Source organism: Phaseolus vulgaris, chromosome 9 (genome assembly GCF_051622355.1).
Source record: "Phaseolus vulgaris cultivar YP4 chromosome 9, ASM5162235v1, whole genome shotgun sequence".
Classification (NCBI taxonomy): Eukaryota; Viridiplantae; Streptophyta; class Magnoliopsida; order Fabales; family Fabaceae; genus Phaseolus; species Phaseolus vulgaris.
In genome coordinates, this window is record NC_143506.1 from 30,640,330 (window position 1) to 30,658,323 (window position 17,994).

At 33.9% G+C, this 17,994-nt stretch overlaps 1 protein-coding gene and 1 pseudogene across 1 annotated transcript; one reads left to right on the plus strand and one right to left on the minus strand.

Moving 5' to 3' along the window:
• The first annotated feature begins 6,588 nt into the window (after positions 1 to 6,588).
• Positions 6,589 to 9,640, plus strand: LOC137822370 (uncharacterized; annotated as a pseudogene).
• Positions 9,641 to 16,099: 6,459 nt separating this feature from the next.
• Positions 16,100 to 17,787, minus strand: LOC137822668 (transcription factor PRE3). The gene is made up of 2 exons (XM_068627610.2): positions 17,146 to 17,787; positions 16,100 to 16,445 (listed from the first exon to the last, which is right to left on the minus strand). Exons 1-2 carry the CDS (start codon positions 17,272 to 17,274, stop codon positions 16,296 to 16,298), a joined length of 279 nt encoding a protein of 92 aa, XP_068483711.1. The 5' UTR covers positions 17,275 to 17,787; the 3' UTR covers positions 16,100 to 16,295.
• Between the last annotated feature and the right edge of the window lie 207 nt (positions 17,788 to 17,994).

Below are 17,994 nucleotides of genomic sequence, written 5' to 3' on the forward strand. Positions count from 1 at the left end.
CAATTAATACGCATAAATGCCTTTATTTTAATATGAAATATTACTGAAATTTGACACTTATCAATAACTTTAGACATCATTAGGAGAATAGAAAGAGAAAGGAAACCCTAGATGAGGAAGCCGTCAATGATAAACATCTTGGATCTTCTTTTCTTGCTTTTCATGCTTGTAATAGCTAACATAAGTTCTTAATTCTTCCCTTAGGGATTGAGAGTAATCTATTCAAACTCTTATGTATTGAGTTTATCTATAATATTTTCTTGAAGCCCAAGCCCAACTAGGTTAAATATGATGCATGAGACATAACCCTAAACATCATTGGGAAAATAGAAAGACATAGAAAACCTTAGAGGAGGCAACCATAAAGGAAAAACATTTTGGATCTTCTTTTCTTGCTTTCCATGCTTGTAATGGCCAACATGAGTGGTTAATTCTCCCCTTTGGGATTGAGAGTAATCTGTTTAAACTATTATGTATTGAGGTGATATTTATTTATAATATTTCAGTTCTTCATTGGTGATTGGTATTATCATTTTATTCTCAAAGCTTGAATTATTCTTGATTTTGATCTTTAGATCTGACTGGAAAGTATTTTTAAGAATCTGACCTAAATGATAATGTTTAACATAATTGAATGCTATGAATAGATTTGAAATGTTAATTTCTTTATAACATCTGTTCGTAATGATAATAATTTTTATAAGTATGCGATGAATCGATATTTAGGAGACTCTCTTAATAATTTTGTATGCGAGGAATCAATATGAATGATTTTTATATGTGCATCAACTGAATATTATAATCTCTTTTGTAAAAATACAGACAAGTGATAAGGATGAACCCCAATCCCAATTTTTCAAATTGAGTCACACAAATATTTTACTTTGCTTTATTTAAATTCTTGCAAAATTCATCATACACAAACAACCTTTCAAACAAAATTTGACATATTGTTTTCTATTTATTGAATATTATACTTGAGAATTCAATTGTTCCTTATGAGTTTGATATCCGTCCTTAGGAAAAAATTTATTACTTCTGACACAGTACACTTGCTGTAAAAAAGAGTCACTGCCTGCCTTAACTTCACAAACATCATAGAGAATAGTAAAGAACTCCAAATCCACCAAACCACATATCCATTTTAAATCTCTAAAAATGTATAATCCAATGCAATAAGAACCATCTAAAAATTATATCTACAAAAAATATTATGGACAAATTAATGAGAAAATGTCAAATGAGCTAAAAATACAAAATTTTAAGCAAATATGTACAGTGAATCCATTTAATTACTACTAAAACAAAATGATTTAAAAACTAAAAATAAAGTATATGGAAATTTTTTTAACTACACAGTAAATTGTGCAATTCTTCTTGAGTGTTGGATGTATATGGTGGAGGCAGCGAAAGACTTATAGATTTGTAGAGGAAGCACGGAATGACTATGGAGGTTTATCAGTTTGGGTGTGAGTTTACAAGGTGTAAGGGCCAAGGAAGTGGTTAGGCCAACTTCCTTGAGCTTATAAGAATGCAAGAAGCATTATAAAAAGAGACTTGGATAAAATGTGTTGAGAATCTTAGAAACACAATTGCATATATCAATCAAGTCTGAAAATTACAAGAGAGGTCTCTCTTATTTATAGCCTAAGAAGACTCCTAAAGAGACTATTATCTCATTCTCTATATCCTTTGATAAACCTTTTGCAAAAATAACACCTAAATAAAGAAACCCAAGAATCCTCTTTCCTCAACACCATCAACTTGCAAACTCCAAAACCTTCACTAAAAATAGATTAATGGGACAAACTAGAATGGAAAACCAAAGAAAAGACAAACAACAATTAAAGGTAAGAATAAAAGGCTAGCAAAACACAAAAATGAACCTAAGAATGACTCTAGAATAGAGTAAAAACAAAAAACAAACTAGATTTGCAACTGGTAGTGAGGCTTCCCAAATTTATGTAAAACTTCTTGGATGGGATTTGGCTCTAAAATTTTAACCAGTTATAGCTAATATCTCAATCATCATTCTCTTAAAATTTTAGGTCAAACAAATCACTAGATTATTTTTAAAACTCAAATACCAAGAGCTAAAATTTTCTCTTGAACCCAGATTTCAGCATTGAACATCCTGACTTTTCAAATTTATCATAATTTTTTATTTAAAATTAAGATGTGCCTTTTTTTAACCCAACATCAATGACATAACTTTTCAGATATAAAATTTCAATTGATTTGGACAAGTATTTTGATTACAATAAATTTTCCAATTCAGAGCAATGTTACACAACTTTGGCAATAAGATAGAAACCTAAATATTTCAAAAAAAAAAAAACACACAATTGCTAGACACAATTGGAAAATTATGTAATAGAAATCACTAATGAACAAATAGCACTCAAGAACTCAAAGATTGCAAAAGAAAAAGGCTAAAAAGCTTCTACAAATTTTATGACAAAACACAAACACTTCATGTGCATTTCTAAGAGACATTTTAACAAACACATATGTCATAAGTGGAAAACTAGAATTATGTGACATTTAAAACAAAAGCTAGACAAGACTAATGACAAAACAAGATTAAAAACATAAACCCTCACCAAGTTGCACACACAATTGAATCAAACCTTCAAGAACACATAGGGAAAAAACCCAAAATTGAACCAAAATGAATCTCAAAATAATTCTTTAGAGGTTTTATAGAGGAATTAATAAGGAACACAATGAAAAAAAAAATTTGATAACTCTGTACAATTAAAAATCAAAAGGACTGTACCACTTCATGAAGAACATGAAGAAAAAAAATATAAACAAAATTCAAGAAACATTAGAGACAATGGATTAACAATAAAAACAATGAAAATAAATAATGGAAAATCAAAATAATCGGTGGAAACTTAAAAATAAATTGTGAAACTAAAAAATAAACAGTGGAAAATTAGAAAGCAATGAAGAACATGACAACATATGGTTCGACCATTGAAGAACACTCAAGAACAACCACAAATGTTTTTTGAGAATTGGGCTTATGTGGATTGCAGCCTTGCTTTGATCCACCTGATGTAATTCTTCTTGAGTGTTGGATGGAATTGATGGAAGGCAACGGAAGACATGTATATTTTTGGAGGAAGCACCGAATAGCTATGGAGGTTTATGGGTTTGGGCAAGAGTTTACAAGGTGCAAGGGCCAAGTAAGAGGTTATGTCAACTTCCTTAAGTTTCTAAGAATACAAGAAGCATCATATATAGAGACTTGGATAGAATGTGCTAATAATTTCATAAACACAATTTCATATATCAATCAAGTATGAAAATTACAAAAGAGGAGTCCCACATCTCATCTCGAGATTCTTCAAAACCACCATCTCCTCACAAGGCCAATTTAATGGTGGAGCTTGAAGAAACTAAGAGAGATTTGGCTAAAGAAGAAGAGAGCATGAGGCACATGATGGAGAGATTGCAACGGCTAAAGGAATCCCAAAAGAGAAAAAAAATATTAGAAGAAGATGGGAGCCTAGAAGAGCAAGATATCACTTGCATTATAGGAGCCAAGAGGAAGAAGATGAAGATGGGAGAATGCAACACTATGGAGAAAGCCGACATCACCAACATCACAAGAGCCAAATGCCTAATGTTAAATTTCCTTCTTTTAATGGAACCAGTGATCCTAATGTATACTTAGGATGAGAAGCTAAAGTAGAGAATTTTTTAGTGTGTATGATGTAGATGATACCTAACATGTAAAGTTAGCTTCCTTAGAATTTGAGGACTATGTCATGCAATGGTGGCATAAAACTGTAATGGACATTTGACTAAACAAAAGGCCAAACGTGGTCTCTTAGAGTGATTTAAAGCAATGTATGCGTGAACGGTTCGTTCCTTCTCTTATAGGAAGGAACTCTTGTTGAAGCTCCAACGGCTCCAACAAGAAAATAAAAGTGTAAATGAATATTTTAAGGACTTAGAAATTACTTTGACTAATGTAAATATGCATGAAAGTGATGAGTTTAAGATAGCTAGATTTGTGAGTAGGTTAAGCAGAGAAATTCAAGATGTTGTGATGGAGGCTCATCCAATCCACTATACACAACAATCAAGAAGAACTATTTGTATAAATAAGCATAATACGCTTGTATAGGATTGATATTTTTAAATACTTTCAAGAGTATCTTATAGATGAATTAAAGACGCTCTAGAAGATCCTCACTTGTCACACAAGCAAGGATGTTTAGAGGACATATATGCTACTCCTTAAGCCACCAAAACTTACCATGGTTAAGCAAGCTTAACTAAAGTTATAGTAGCTTAAGGAGCAAGCTATCCTTCTCCTCATCATCTATAAATACCTTTCCTAAATACTTTGAACTAGATTTGACATAAATGTGAAAGAAACATTCTGAATTCAGAAATCATTCTCTCTCAAATCTCTCCTTACTTGCAAGCCTAGACGACCTAGTGAGCCTTTGGAAGATTGGCCTCACCAACTTCCTCTTCAAAGCTTCCACCATCACCTTCACGAACCACAAACCAAACGGTTTCCTCAACTCATCCCAGTCTTCCTTCACATCTTCATCCTCAATTCCATAAGTATCAACCTTGGCCTACATCAGGTGGATCATAGCACATTAAAATCCTTCGGCCAAGCTAAATAAAATTCTGTCAATTTTTTTGATAATGAAATGTCACTCAAAGATATAAAAAAAAAATCACTGTTACTCTCATCTAGAAATCTCAAGCTTTGAGACGAATATACATATGAATGCCGAAATGACCTCTCAACACATATCACATCATTATTTCCTAAATCAATTAATGCTGCTAAACAAGAACAAAACCCCTTAATTAAGCAATAACGAAATATTATGAAAATATATCCGTATAATTCATGCTCATTCTATTAAAAATACTATAGAAGTCAAAATAATATTTGAAGAAGTCTTGATGAAGCCATCTCAATCTCTACAAGTTGTATTAGCTCTATGTAAATGTTTACAAAATGAGAATGATGAAAATCACAAAACTCTCTTTCTCTCTCTCTCTCCCGTTTCCTTTAGCATGAAATAAGAAACTCCCATAATTAATGATCCCTTTTGGAACTATCAAGTTTCCTTTTGCAATAGAAAGCCCATTATATCCGTCCTATTCACTAGTGAAGGTGCTCTCTTATTTTGGGCTAAAAAATGGACAAAAGCTAACCATATAATTGGAGATTTATCATCATCATACTAAAGAGATTACAACTTTTTCTAAGTACTTGCTTAATGTATGGTCACAGTTAATAAGTACGCACATTTATTATAAATCCCTAAATTATAGGACTCCAAGTTGACGGAAAGGAATCATTAACTACTATAGAGGAATTTGACACCTGGAATTTCATCATCAATACGGTGCAATACGGTACTACCAGCTACCCATACACAGCTTCCTTTATAATTGATTCTTATAATAATAAATTATAATTGAATTATTTTTAATTTTAAGTAAGCTATTGGAACATTTGGGTAATGTTTTGAGAAAATAAAGTTGAATAGTAATCACAGCCTTTTAGACACAAGAAAATAACATGTTTTTTTATTATAATTTTTATTAATGCCCCAAATACAATGGTCATTTTTCCACTTTCTTTTATGTATTTGTATAGATAAAGTGACTTTAGATAGTACCTGAAACTAGTTGTACAATTGTTGATATATCGTTTGTCTCCTCACTCCTCACTTCAAGTCTCTTCCCTTAATTGTTGGGGTTCGGTCAGGGTTGACCTGAAAAAGGTACTCTAACGATGAAGTAAGTACTTTGTGTTAAGAGTGTATAGTTAAAACTAATTAAAGTATACCTTAAACCTTTGTAGAGGGTTTATTTATAGTGTTTAGTCACGAGTCTTTATTATATTGGACCAAATCAGTGTTGACTTATTTCTAGCATGATTCTTGATTTACAGGAAGGTATGTTGGTATATTTGGAGAATACCTATAATAAATCAATATCTTCCACTAACTCAATGTTAAATAATTTCTTGGGGTGTTTCTAGGATTTGGTGGGACATGATCATGATTCGTAAGGAGTTTCATATTTGCCATTGCTATCATTTATTGAACACCTTTAATGCGTATTAATATGGTCGGTCAGTCACCAAAACCGAGTGATTGGCTCATCCAGTACCGACCGGTACACTTGCCCCCACAGGCTCGAGGAGCGTTTGTTTCTAAAGAGTCGAGATGTGACGTTTGGATATTTCAAGGTGAGACGTGACTTGGACTCATTCAATGCACTATCAGAGACATGATGTACATCCTTCAACACCTCATTTGAGTGTGCACTTTTTGATTTAAGAGATCTAATGGTGGTGAAGTCATGTCATTTCGTATGTTGAGTATTGCGTGCCCTTGGATGAAAAGCAATCTAACGGTGCCGAGAGACGAGTGTGTCAATCTCTTTCTTCATTGATCCTCTATAAATAGAAACACTGAGTGAACTTGCAATGTTTACTTTCACTTTCTCTGCTACTGCGTTTATCAAGCGTGATCCAGTGCTGAGTTATATTCAACTTCCTTCCTTTCACTTCTTTATTCTAAAAGGTTAGTAATGGCTTATCCTATTGGGTCTTCTAGAAATATTTTAAGTTTTATGTCTTCTGAGCGTACTCACTCCGCATCCGATGGTGTGAGAGACGTTAGTAGTTCAGATCAAGCGGTCGACCTTGCTAGTCGACTGCTTGATGATCTTAACTATGAGTGGGTTGATCCACGCGTCTTGGACATCCCTACTTGTTTTAGGAATCCTACCACTTTAGATGGTTTTTTGTCTAAAGTTTCAATTTTGAAACTTGACGCCCCCTCGGATACAATTGGAGCTAATAGTTGTAACCATACTGACCAAGTCTGTCACAGTCGGAGAAATGCTTCCCAAGATTTTTTTCTTTGTATATGTTTATTTTTTCAATGATTTGCATGTCACCCTTCCTTTTGATGAGTTTACAATGGGATCCTTCGGATCCTCAACGTTGCTCCTACGCAATCGCACCCCAATTCATGGGTGACTCTTGAAGCTTTTAGGGTAGTTTGTGATGATGTCTTTAGATTGAAGTCGTCCCCCCAATCCTTCCTTTTTTATTACAACTCTTGATTGACCACTCTTGTGATTTTGTTATCTATAACAAGTCGTTTAGGCAACATTTGTTCAACACCCTACACCTCGTCCTATAAGGAGAGGTATTTCAAAAATTTTGTCGAGCCGGATGGCAAACCATTCTTTTATGATTCAGAAGGGAAACCTAAATTTCCTTTCCATTAGATTCAAACACCAACACAATATGTCTCCTGGCCGAGGTCCTCCATGACTTCCCAAGACAAAGACATTTTCTATGTACTCGACCAACTTTCGAATAGGCTCCCTACTCGAAAGCTTGTGGCTTTGTATGAGTCGTTCCAGAGATGGACTAACCTGACCGGTATGTTTCAAGCCTGTGGGCAGATTAACATTTGAAATAAATGATGATGAAGTGTGTGTGAAAAATTGTGAATCAGATGCAATGTGATCGGTTGCTCCGCTATCCAAAATTCATGGTTTCGTAAAAGCAAAATTAGAAGAGGAGTTATGGGCGCAGACCTGCAGAGCTAACAAACATGTCACTTTTACTGTTATTGTTGAGCGAGTAAATAGCCTTTGCCAATTGCTGAATTTGCTCGGCACTGAAGCCTTGTACGAGTTTTCTATCAGACTCGTTATTGATGCCTTCTTTGCCAAACATGATCTTTTATTTAAGGGATAAAAATGGAGAGGCTGTCAGGGCACCAAGATCGGTGCTCTAATACCATATAAGAAAATGATAAAAAATTAAGTAGGATACTAATCATGAGATTCTATCATTATTAAATTAATTGCATATAATTGGGTACAATATTGCATACAATAATTGCATATAATTTGATAATTATTATTTCCTTAATACATTGTTTCAAGAAAAAAGTCCTAGCCGGGTTAAGAGTGAAACATCCAGACTCATCAAGAATTCAATTAGGAATATCCTGTTCCTCCCTAACCATGATATGATTAAAAAAAAGAGGCATCTGCGGTAAAGATAAGGAATATTCCAATCACAATCAGTCCAAAACTGAGAGACTGTATCTGGAATGTTAACCCTGCAATATTTGCTAAATAAGTAGTATAACATCATTTATCATTCCAGAAATTAATAAAAGTACTTGTACCAACAATCAAAGAAGTATAATAAAGTATAGTAGAATAAATCTACTTAACTTAATTATAGGCCAAAGACGATGAGGATCTATAAACCATTCTGAACTCGTATTTTGATTTAAGAACCTTGACTTTCAGGAGAAAAGACCAAGACCTGTTGATATAAGTACCAAGGTCCTGTGAAGAAACTAAGATCCTTCCACAAAAATCGTCTAACCAAGTATGTGTTAACACCATAAACACTTACAAAACTAAAGTATTTATCATTCAGAAGACAAGTTACAGAAATAAACTAATAATAACACAAAATTACTTAATTTATCATAATATTCGTTCAGTTTCCAAATTAATGATTTATAGAAAAAAAATGGTACTGCAAAACGCTACAAATAATCTAGTTTTCAAAACTAAACCAATAATTTCTTACCTATGTAGCACTACACTAATATGTAGTCGTACGTGTGTCAATGATACGTGTTCGATAGAGTTCCATAGCTTCTTACGTTGAAACTTTTTGCAGAATGATTCATGGTACTTCGGAGCCCTTATTGGACGTGTGGCAAATAGAATTGGATACTCTCGGTTTACATTGGACAACCATACCTATAAATTGCCGGCTAATGATCACGGAAATACACTCCATGGTATTGAAGGAGTTATGCATACTTTCCTTTTCTGTTTACACTATTGATGGAATTAACCATAACGGAACAATTTGTCGGAATGAAATACCAGGTTCAGTGGTGTTATCTAGACAGTAAAAAGTCACAAGGAAGAAAGTTAAATAACATTTACCTATGACAGTCATGATAATGAACAAGGTACACTCTTTGACAACTTAGTTACTGCTACAAATTCCATTCTAACATATATTTTTTTTTCTCTTCAAATCACAAATTTGTAGGCTTCCCTGGAACACTAGAAGTAACAGTGACATACATGCTCCTTGGCACAGACAAATATGGTGTGAAAATGATTGTCAAGCCAGTAGACAAAGCCACATCAGTGAACCTGGCGCAGCACACATACTGGAATTTAGGAGGCCAAAACAGTGGTGACATTCTGTCACATGAAGTTCAAATTTTTGGGTCAAAGATCACACCAGTGGACAAGAACCTCATCCCCACTGGAAATTCGAATCTGTGAAAGGCACCCCTTATGATTTCCTTGAAGCAAGGACAGTAGCTAGCCGAGTCAATCAGCTTCCTGGTCTGTATGACATAAACAATGTGCTTGATGGAAATAGCTCTAGACACTTACGGAAAGTGGTGACAGTGAGAGAAAATATCTCTAGGAGGAAACAGAGTTATGGTCAAACCAAGTTAATCAGCAGTTCTATAGTGGTGGCATGTTGAATTCCACAAATTTCCCATCACAGATTGTTCATCATGGTCAGACATACAAGCACTACATGGTCTACAGACTCACAGCTTGCTAATTTTAGGATTCATTTCTTGTTAGCTTTAGTCATGATTAGAGGAAATTATTAAATAAATCTGTGTATCATTTTCTGTATTTATCAAGTGGTTAAGAAGTGTGAGGAATAATCCCTTAGAGTACTTTTCAATTCTTTGCATATGTCTACTTAATTAGACCAAAAACAGAGTTTGTGCACATTAAATGACAAATAAACTTATCTTATTTACTAAACAATTACCAAAATATAATTTTAACAAAATTAGTTATCTTAACTCTTCTACACAAGAGCGAAAATTGGAATTAAAAAAATAAAAACAACATAATTTTAGACCATAAACTTTCTACAATCAAACAAGCACATTTGTAAAAACACTATGCATATAATAATGATCGCATAATCGATTATCTACATAAATAATAATAAAATATTTATAATAATCGATTATGTATAAACTATAATTAATTATAATATTTTATTATTAATATTAATAATTACACTATCAATATTTTATTAGTATATTTTAATATTATAAAAAAATTAATATAAAATACTAAAATAATTAATTGATTTAATATTTTATTAATAGTTATTTTTTATATTATAATCAAATAAATACTTAAAATAAAAGTATTAAAATAATCTATCAAAGACATTCATGAATTCACCTATGAAGAAACTACTAATGTCATTCATACACATTGTAAATGACTTGATTGGATTGAGAAATGTGTTTAATAAAGAAGAACTAAACATTAAAGTGTTAAAATGTTTAGACGAGTTGACAACCTAAGACAACAACAATATCTGAATTAAATTATTTGTCTATAATGTCTACAACACCTTTGTTTGAAAAGTCAAGGGAACACAAATTGGAGATGAATAGGCTTAGTGAACTAGAAAGTTGTGACAACAAAAATAAGAGCATTGCACTTAAAGACTAATGTACAAAAGAAGGAAATAGATTAAAGAAAAACCAAATGAAAAGAGTGACTAAGAAAATCTTATGTTACTTGTCAAAATGTTTGGCAGATTTATAAAGAAAAAGAACACGAATAGGGTTTTTTTTTCACAAAAAAAGGTACGCAAACATGAAAATTAATTCTAATACATTTAACTTTACATGTTTAGGATGTGGAAAGTAAGGACATATCAAATTTGAATGTCCAAACAGTAAAAACAAAGACAAATTTAGTGACTAAAAATCTAAGACGAAAAATAAGACTAGAAAACCCTACATTGAATGTTAGGCTAATGACAAGACCTTTTTAAGTGCATCTTTGGATGAGGATGAAAAAGTTAACCTCTGCTTGATGGCTGGATATGAATCTTCAAGAAATGTGCACTTGAAGACTAAAAAGCTACTTTGGTACTTAGTGGTTGTTCAAGACACATGATAGGAGTTGTGGAGAAAATTGTTAATCTGAAACTAAAAACAGAAGGTTTTGTCACTAATGGTGATAACAACAATGGAAAAATTATTGGATGTGGTGATATAGGTGACAATTCCTTTATTACTATATACAATATACTTTTGGTTGATGATCTCAAACATATGTTGAGTATTAACCAACTTGTGTTATAAAATTGACAAGGTGATGATGATTTGATGGATAACTTCACCAATTTAAACTTGAGAAAGAAAAAAATCAAAGTGGTTGAGATGATACTAATGTTAAACAAGAACTCCATAAAGATCTTCCCAAAGAATAGAGAATTCCAAGAGATCACTACAACCCAGTCATCTAAGTTCTTTTCCAAACCCAATTTTGTTGGACGAATGATCAGTTGGTCAGTTAAATTTTCTGAATATGGTGTCAAGTAAGAACTAAGGGACCCATAAAATCACAATTTTTAGCCGACTTTATAGCTGAGTTGAGACCGAAACCCGAGTCGAAGTATGACCAATGAACTGTGCATGTAGATGGATCCTCAAACATACAAGGGTGTGGAGCTGGGATAGTCATTGAAGGACCAAGAGGACTCCTCCTTGAGCTATTACTTTAGTTCAACTTCAAGGCATCAAACAACCAGGCCGATATGAAGTCTGCATAGCCGGACTAACCCTTACTCGAGACATGGGTGTGAAAAATGTAGTTTGGACATGTAAGGATAATTCCAACTTAAAAACCTTTTGTTACTATGATATTATTATAAGGTATTCGATACGCTCTATGAATTCAAATAAGTGAATGTCAAACATATATGAAGAGAACACAATGCTCATGTCGATTTGTTGTCCAAATTGGCGAGCACCAAGAAGAAGAGCCACCACCACTTGGTCATTTAACAAAGTATTGCGGTATCTAGCATAGATAATGAAAAATACTTCTCGACCCCTGGAGATGAAATGTCGATGATCTCCATACAACATTTCTTAATAGACAACACATATACTGAAGGTTAGGAAAAAATCAATGAGACAAAAGTGTGCCCAATATGTTTTTATCAGCCACAACCTATTTAAAAGAAAATATTCATGACCTGCTTAAATGTGTGACAAAAGGTCAAGTTGAGTACATCATCAGAAAGTTTCATCGGATAGTATGCGACTTACATTTCAGAGGAAGAATCATGTTAGCCAGAGTTCTTAGAGTAGGATACTACTAGCCTACTATTCAAAATGATTGTGATGAGTATGTGAAAAGTGCATTAAGTGTTAGACGTGCGAAAATTTCTACACGCTAAGCCTGAGATACTACACCACATCACTTCCATGTGACCCTTTGCAATGGTAGGAATTGACTACTTCATAAAGTGGATTAAGGAAAAATATTTGGCTTCCATCTCGACAAAAAAGATCCAAAGATTTGTATAGAAGAATATCGTATGCCAATATGTCATACCTTATTTAATAATTAGTGATAATGAACGACAATTCTTCAACTAAGGTCTATTTGAGTTTATGAAGGTCTCGAAATTCATCATCTCGCCAACTCAGTAGAGCACCCTTAGACTAACAATCAAGTCGGGGCTGCCAACAAGGTGATCTTGAAGTAGTTGAAAAAGAAATTAGAGGTTAAAGGAATATGGACAAAATATTTGTTTGAGATCTTATGGACATACATGTGCACACCCTACTCAACAAAAAAAGAAACTCCTTTTAGTTTGAGAGACAAAACCGATGCCATGATCTTGGTAAGAGTCGGTAAAACCTCCTTAAGAAGGCATGTTTTCGACATGAACATCAACAACCAAAGCTTTCTCATAGACTTACTCAACGAGTTGAAGGACAAAACCTAGATTTGGGAAAAGGATAGCAAAATGAGAGTAGCAAGGAGGCATAACTCTAAGGTTAAGCCGAGAGGTTTTCACCAAGGGGATTTCATTTGGAGGATGAGGAACGATGCAAGAAAAATTGAAGGAACTCAAGCAATAGAGAAAGATCATTTTGAATACAAAGCAACACAGATAACGAGGTGCATAAACTAGATGACCTTTTAGGCAAAATAATTATGAGAACATGGAATGTGACACATTTCAAGTTTTATTTCAATTAAGTTATCAAGACCTAATGCTCCAAGTGCACTCTTTTCTCACTCAGTTTTTTTTCCATAAGGAGGGTTTTGACCGAGAAGGTCTTAATGAAGCACAAATAAAATTATTTCTTATTCAAGTCTTTAGTTGAAATTAAATTCGGTTAAGGAAGTTTCAACTTGACCTCTGGCAATACAAATGTTGGCTTATGATGATTTACATTAAAGGAATCGACTAAGGAAGTTCCGCAGTTGATGACTTTTTTATGGCAAGTGTACCGTGTCAGAAGTAATAATTTGTCTATTCTTTTTTTTCCTTTTCATCTCAATTCTTTCCTAGAATCCTGAAATTAACACAAATTTGGGAATAAATCGTTCTTATTCAAATTATAATCACAAAATATGTAAAAAGGTTTAAATTCATAAATTAGGGGTTATATTATAGTTATTTTATCAATTAATATCATAAGTGTCTGTATTTTAATATGAAATATTATTGAAATATGACACTAATCAGTAGTCGAGCAATCCTTCTCGATTACCTTAGCGCAAGAATTAAAGGAACTAACTAAGAAAGCTTCACAATTGAGCAATCCCTCCCAATTATCTTAAAGCAAAATAAAATTAATCGAATAAATTTCACACACAAGTTAATCCTCTCAGTCACCTCAATATAGATAAATTGAATATGCAAATCAAAACAATCTAAAGCAGCTCAACACATTTAAATGAAAAAGAAAGAAAAATATAAAATCAGCACAAAAAAAAATCATAATTATCATTGATATAGGCTGATCTCGATAATCACTTACAAAAAATCAGAATATGTCGGTGAGATGCCACTTACAAGAATAATTCTATAGCCATTTACAAAAAATACAATTATAAACTAAGTTACTCAACCTCCCCCCAACCATCTCACCTCAGCACCCTTCTTGGTAGTACTAGCCTTGATATTATCTTCACTAGTAGGAATGTCTTCAATAGGTATCAACTGTCGTCTATAAACATCCTTGTCGATATCAAACTGCCACTCTACAATCTGAATATCATGTAGAAAGGTCACTTGACAAATGACTTGGTTAAAGCCCTCAATATGCATCTTGAGAACATACCTTTTGAATGTCAGGAGCTCTTACTAGGCCTTAACTTTTTGAGAGGTAGCCTCCTCATAAGCTAAGGTCATCTCGGTCAGATTTTTCTCCAATTCCTTCATCTCGCTCGACATGCTTTTCAAGTCGAAATCGAGAGCTTTTTTTTCGAGAAGAGGCATCTTGTCCTCTAGGGAGATTTGTCAGTGACTATCAATTCAGGATCAGTCTCAACTTTCTTCAACCTTTCATCCAAAAAAGCATTCGCTTCCAAACCAACCTTGAAAGAACTGGTGGACTCGACCAACTCTTGTTACAACTTCTTTATTTCATCTCCAAGCATGTGACCACGAGTTCCTATGATGAAGCTGAGGCTATTACCTCCTTCTCGACAGTTGTCAAGGATATGTTCTGAGGCTTATGATTTGGATGCAATTACGTGGCGTGATATTGAAGATATGGAAAACACCCATAGTAAACTCATAAAAGGGTAGACAAACATGAACATCCAAGAACAAACAAATACACATATAGAATAACTCATACGAAGTCCCCTTCCGACCATGACACACATTATTAATGACAATACATCACTCAAGAGAAACTATGCCAACTTTGACATCCCTTTTGAGCATGAGGACACTTATGACATATTACTCTATCATTGGTGGCCATTGGTGTACTTTGAAAACTATTGAGTGACTCGTGTCTGTACCCACTCAGAGACTGACTAGAGGGGGAAATCACTCTTGTCTTGCTTAACAACAAGATTCCCAACTCAACCAAAAGCATTTACCTGACATTTCCCTACCCAAAGGCTAAACACTCCCCCACAAAAACGATCGACTAACCAAAATCCCCTGAGGAGCACCAACCTGAAGATGCCAACACACTCAAAGAGGAAGACATCACTAACCTTGAATATACACGAACTCTCTATACTTAGCCACTAAATGAATCAATACAAAAAAATGCAAGTGGTCCTACTACTAAGGACCTACCTCTATTTATAAATGTTGAACTGCGGGAACCCAATCAACGCACCCCATTGCTTCGCAACCATCAAATCCCTTCAATATAACAATCAAAATCACACCGAACATGGATCACAAAGATGACACATCAAACTCTAGTCAAACCCATCCTTTCTAGACTCTTTGATATAAGACCTCGAGCTTGGGGGTTAGGTGAGATGATCGGGAACATATCGATCGGCCAAATTATTCAATCAGAGAAAAAAAGGTAAAATTTTCTTTCAAAACACAATTAAAACTCTTAAAGTCAAGACTATCAAGCTTGGAAGGCTAGTGTGTTGCACATGACTGAAACCATTAATATTCAACACCATTGACCTGAATGAGATCATGCTTGGTCGATGTCATCTTAACAAACCACACAAGCAACAATAAGAACAAACGATCTAAAAAAATCTCGTCGAACACATGTCAAGGATGGAAAGTGACAAATAAAGAAGAAATGATTAAAATCGATTAAAACACATCAATAAGCATATGTAATGTCAAAATAACCATGATTAAGCATGAAAGTCGTGATAATCCAAACCACTTGAACAATCCCCACTCACTTCTATAAATATATCCTGGTAAAATTTACGTTTTCAATAGGGTTAATTCAACTACCGAATATTGATTTAAAGTGTAGAATAACCTTTTACATCTTGCAATCTTGCAGCACATACAATAACAATTAGCATTACTAATTACTTAATTATTTAGCTAGCGTCTAAGCTATAGTTATCCATTTCCACAACCGAGGCCATTGCTGTACAAATTATTGGGAGCCTTTTTCTATGGTAAATAGTATTAATTAAAACGACAGGTTCAAATTTGGGACGAATTAAAAATACATTATGGATCTAATATCTGCGTGTGCATAGAAAGAGACAATGTATATTTAGCAAAGCACGAACTCTGAAACTTTTATTTAATATCTAAAGAAATCGGGCTTCGCAAAGAAGTAATCATGCATAGTGGACAAAAACCATACAAAAAAAGAGTGAAACGAAAAGGGAAATAAGAAATACACGACTACTGGATCCGCTCAGAAGTAGTGAAGTGCTAACTATGCATTATGGCATAAACTACCGACCTATTGCATAAGTAAATTTCTAATTATTGCAGCTTGTGCACTGTCAGTTGTTGCCAATAGCTCAGACAAACGCTCGCTTAGGTCGTCCACTTCCCTGTGTAAGCTTCTTATATAGTTGCATGTCTCTTGCAACACCTTCGAAGCTGAAACCTGAATGCATTCAAATATCTCACTTTGTTAAAACAATTATACTCTATATATTTCTCAAATTTCACACTATACATATATATTTTCTATGTAGAACCGTAACATTTTATGTTAGCTTTGCTTTTCCTTTTATTTTTTATCATTTTTAAGATGGATAACAACTTTCAAATGCTTTGCGGGTAACAAAGCCAGATGGGGTTCAAATTAACAAAATGTATATTTAATTTGAAGAAAGAAGTATTTCAGAAGTTCCATGAAAACCTATTCAATTTGGTAACTATCTCACCATTGTTTATCCTAATTAAGAATATCTATGCTAGGTCCAATGATGCGCTAAAATTAATATCGTTTGTATTTACCAAAATGACAAAATCAACTCCTGCAACATAATGAAAAATCATGGTTTCACTTTGGGACAGCATCATGCCCCAACTGCTTCGTAGTCCTCACTCAATTGGATTATGATTCTTGAAACCATGAATTGAAAGATGCAGTAATATAAACCAACACCTGATGCACTGATACATTAAAGTTAACAACCTATCTGATTTGTTCCCATATCTGTGCATCATGGTTAACTAATTAACTTTGTAGAGCTTTAATTAGAGAAAAACTAGCAGTTAGGGAAATGTGAATGTGCAGTTAAACAAAGAAAGAGGAAGAATCTTATGGAATACAGAAAAAAGAGAGTTAAATGATGCACCTTATCTGAGCGCCTATCGCGTATCTCTGGAAGAAGCTGTTGCAACTTGGAGACAAGATCGTTGATCTGATCATCGGTGATATTCCTTGAACTACCTGTTTGCCTTGACCGTGACCTCCTGCTAGACATCTTATATTATTATATATAGATAACTCAACTACTTTTAGGTCTAATTCAGAATCCTAGCCACCAATATGTTCAGGGAGTTGGTAGTAATAATCAGTTATGAAACAAAGCTAGTGACGGTTGAGAATTTGAAATTGGTTGTAGAGATGGGATAACTAATTAAGTAGTCAAAAAGGAATTAAAAAGATCAACAGTGGATGGAGGTGGGGTTGTAGAGTGTGTAGAGTTATAGCTTGTGATGTTGGGGGATCGAGAATGAAATTAAGACAAGTAATGCATGGGAGAAAGAAGAGGGCTATGGTTATCTTTAAATAGAGTTTTGGAGAGAGAGAGAGTGAGAAGAATCAACTTTCTAGAGATATGCTATAATATCGTCCAAGAGTGTTCCTAAATTTGGGTTAGAAGTTTGAGAGCACCCTGTGCATGTTTCAAGTGAGAGAAATTGAACAAGAGAGAGTGAGAGAGAGAGAGAAAGAAAGCTTTGTTCTTTTGTTTTCGACCTTCTCAGTGTGTCAGCCTCTACACGCAATACCATGTTATCTAAAGATTTCCAACAATGCCATAGTGCAAAAAATTAGTATTATATTATTGGGTGTGCAGCCCGTTTCATAAAATAGCTTGGAACCTATTTAGCAAAATCTTGAAGACTCTTTTCCTATAATGCCCACAAATTTGTGTGAGCTGCGAGTGAGGTCACTTCTTATTAAAATAAGCAAATGATTA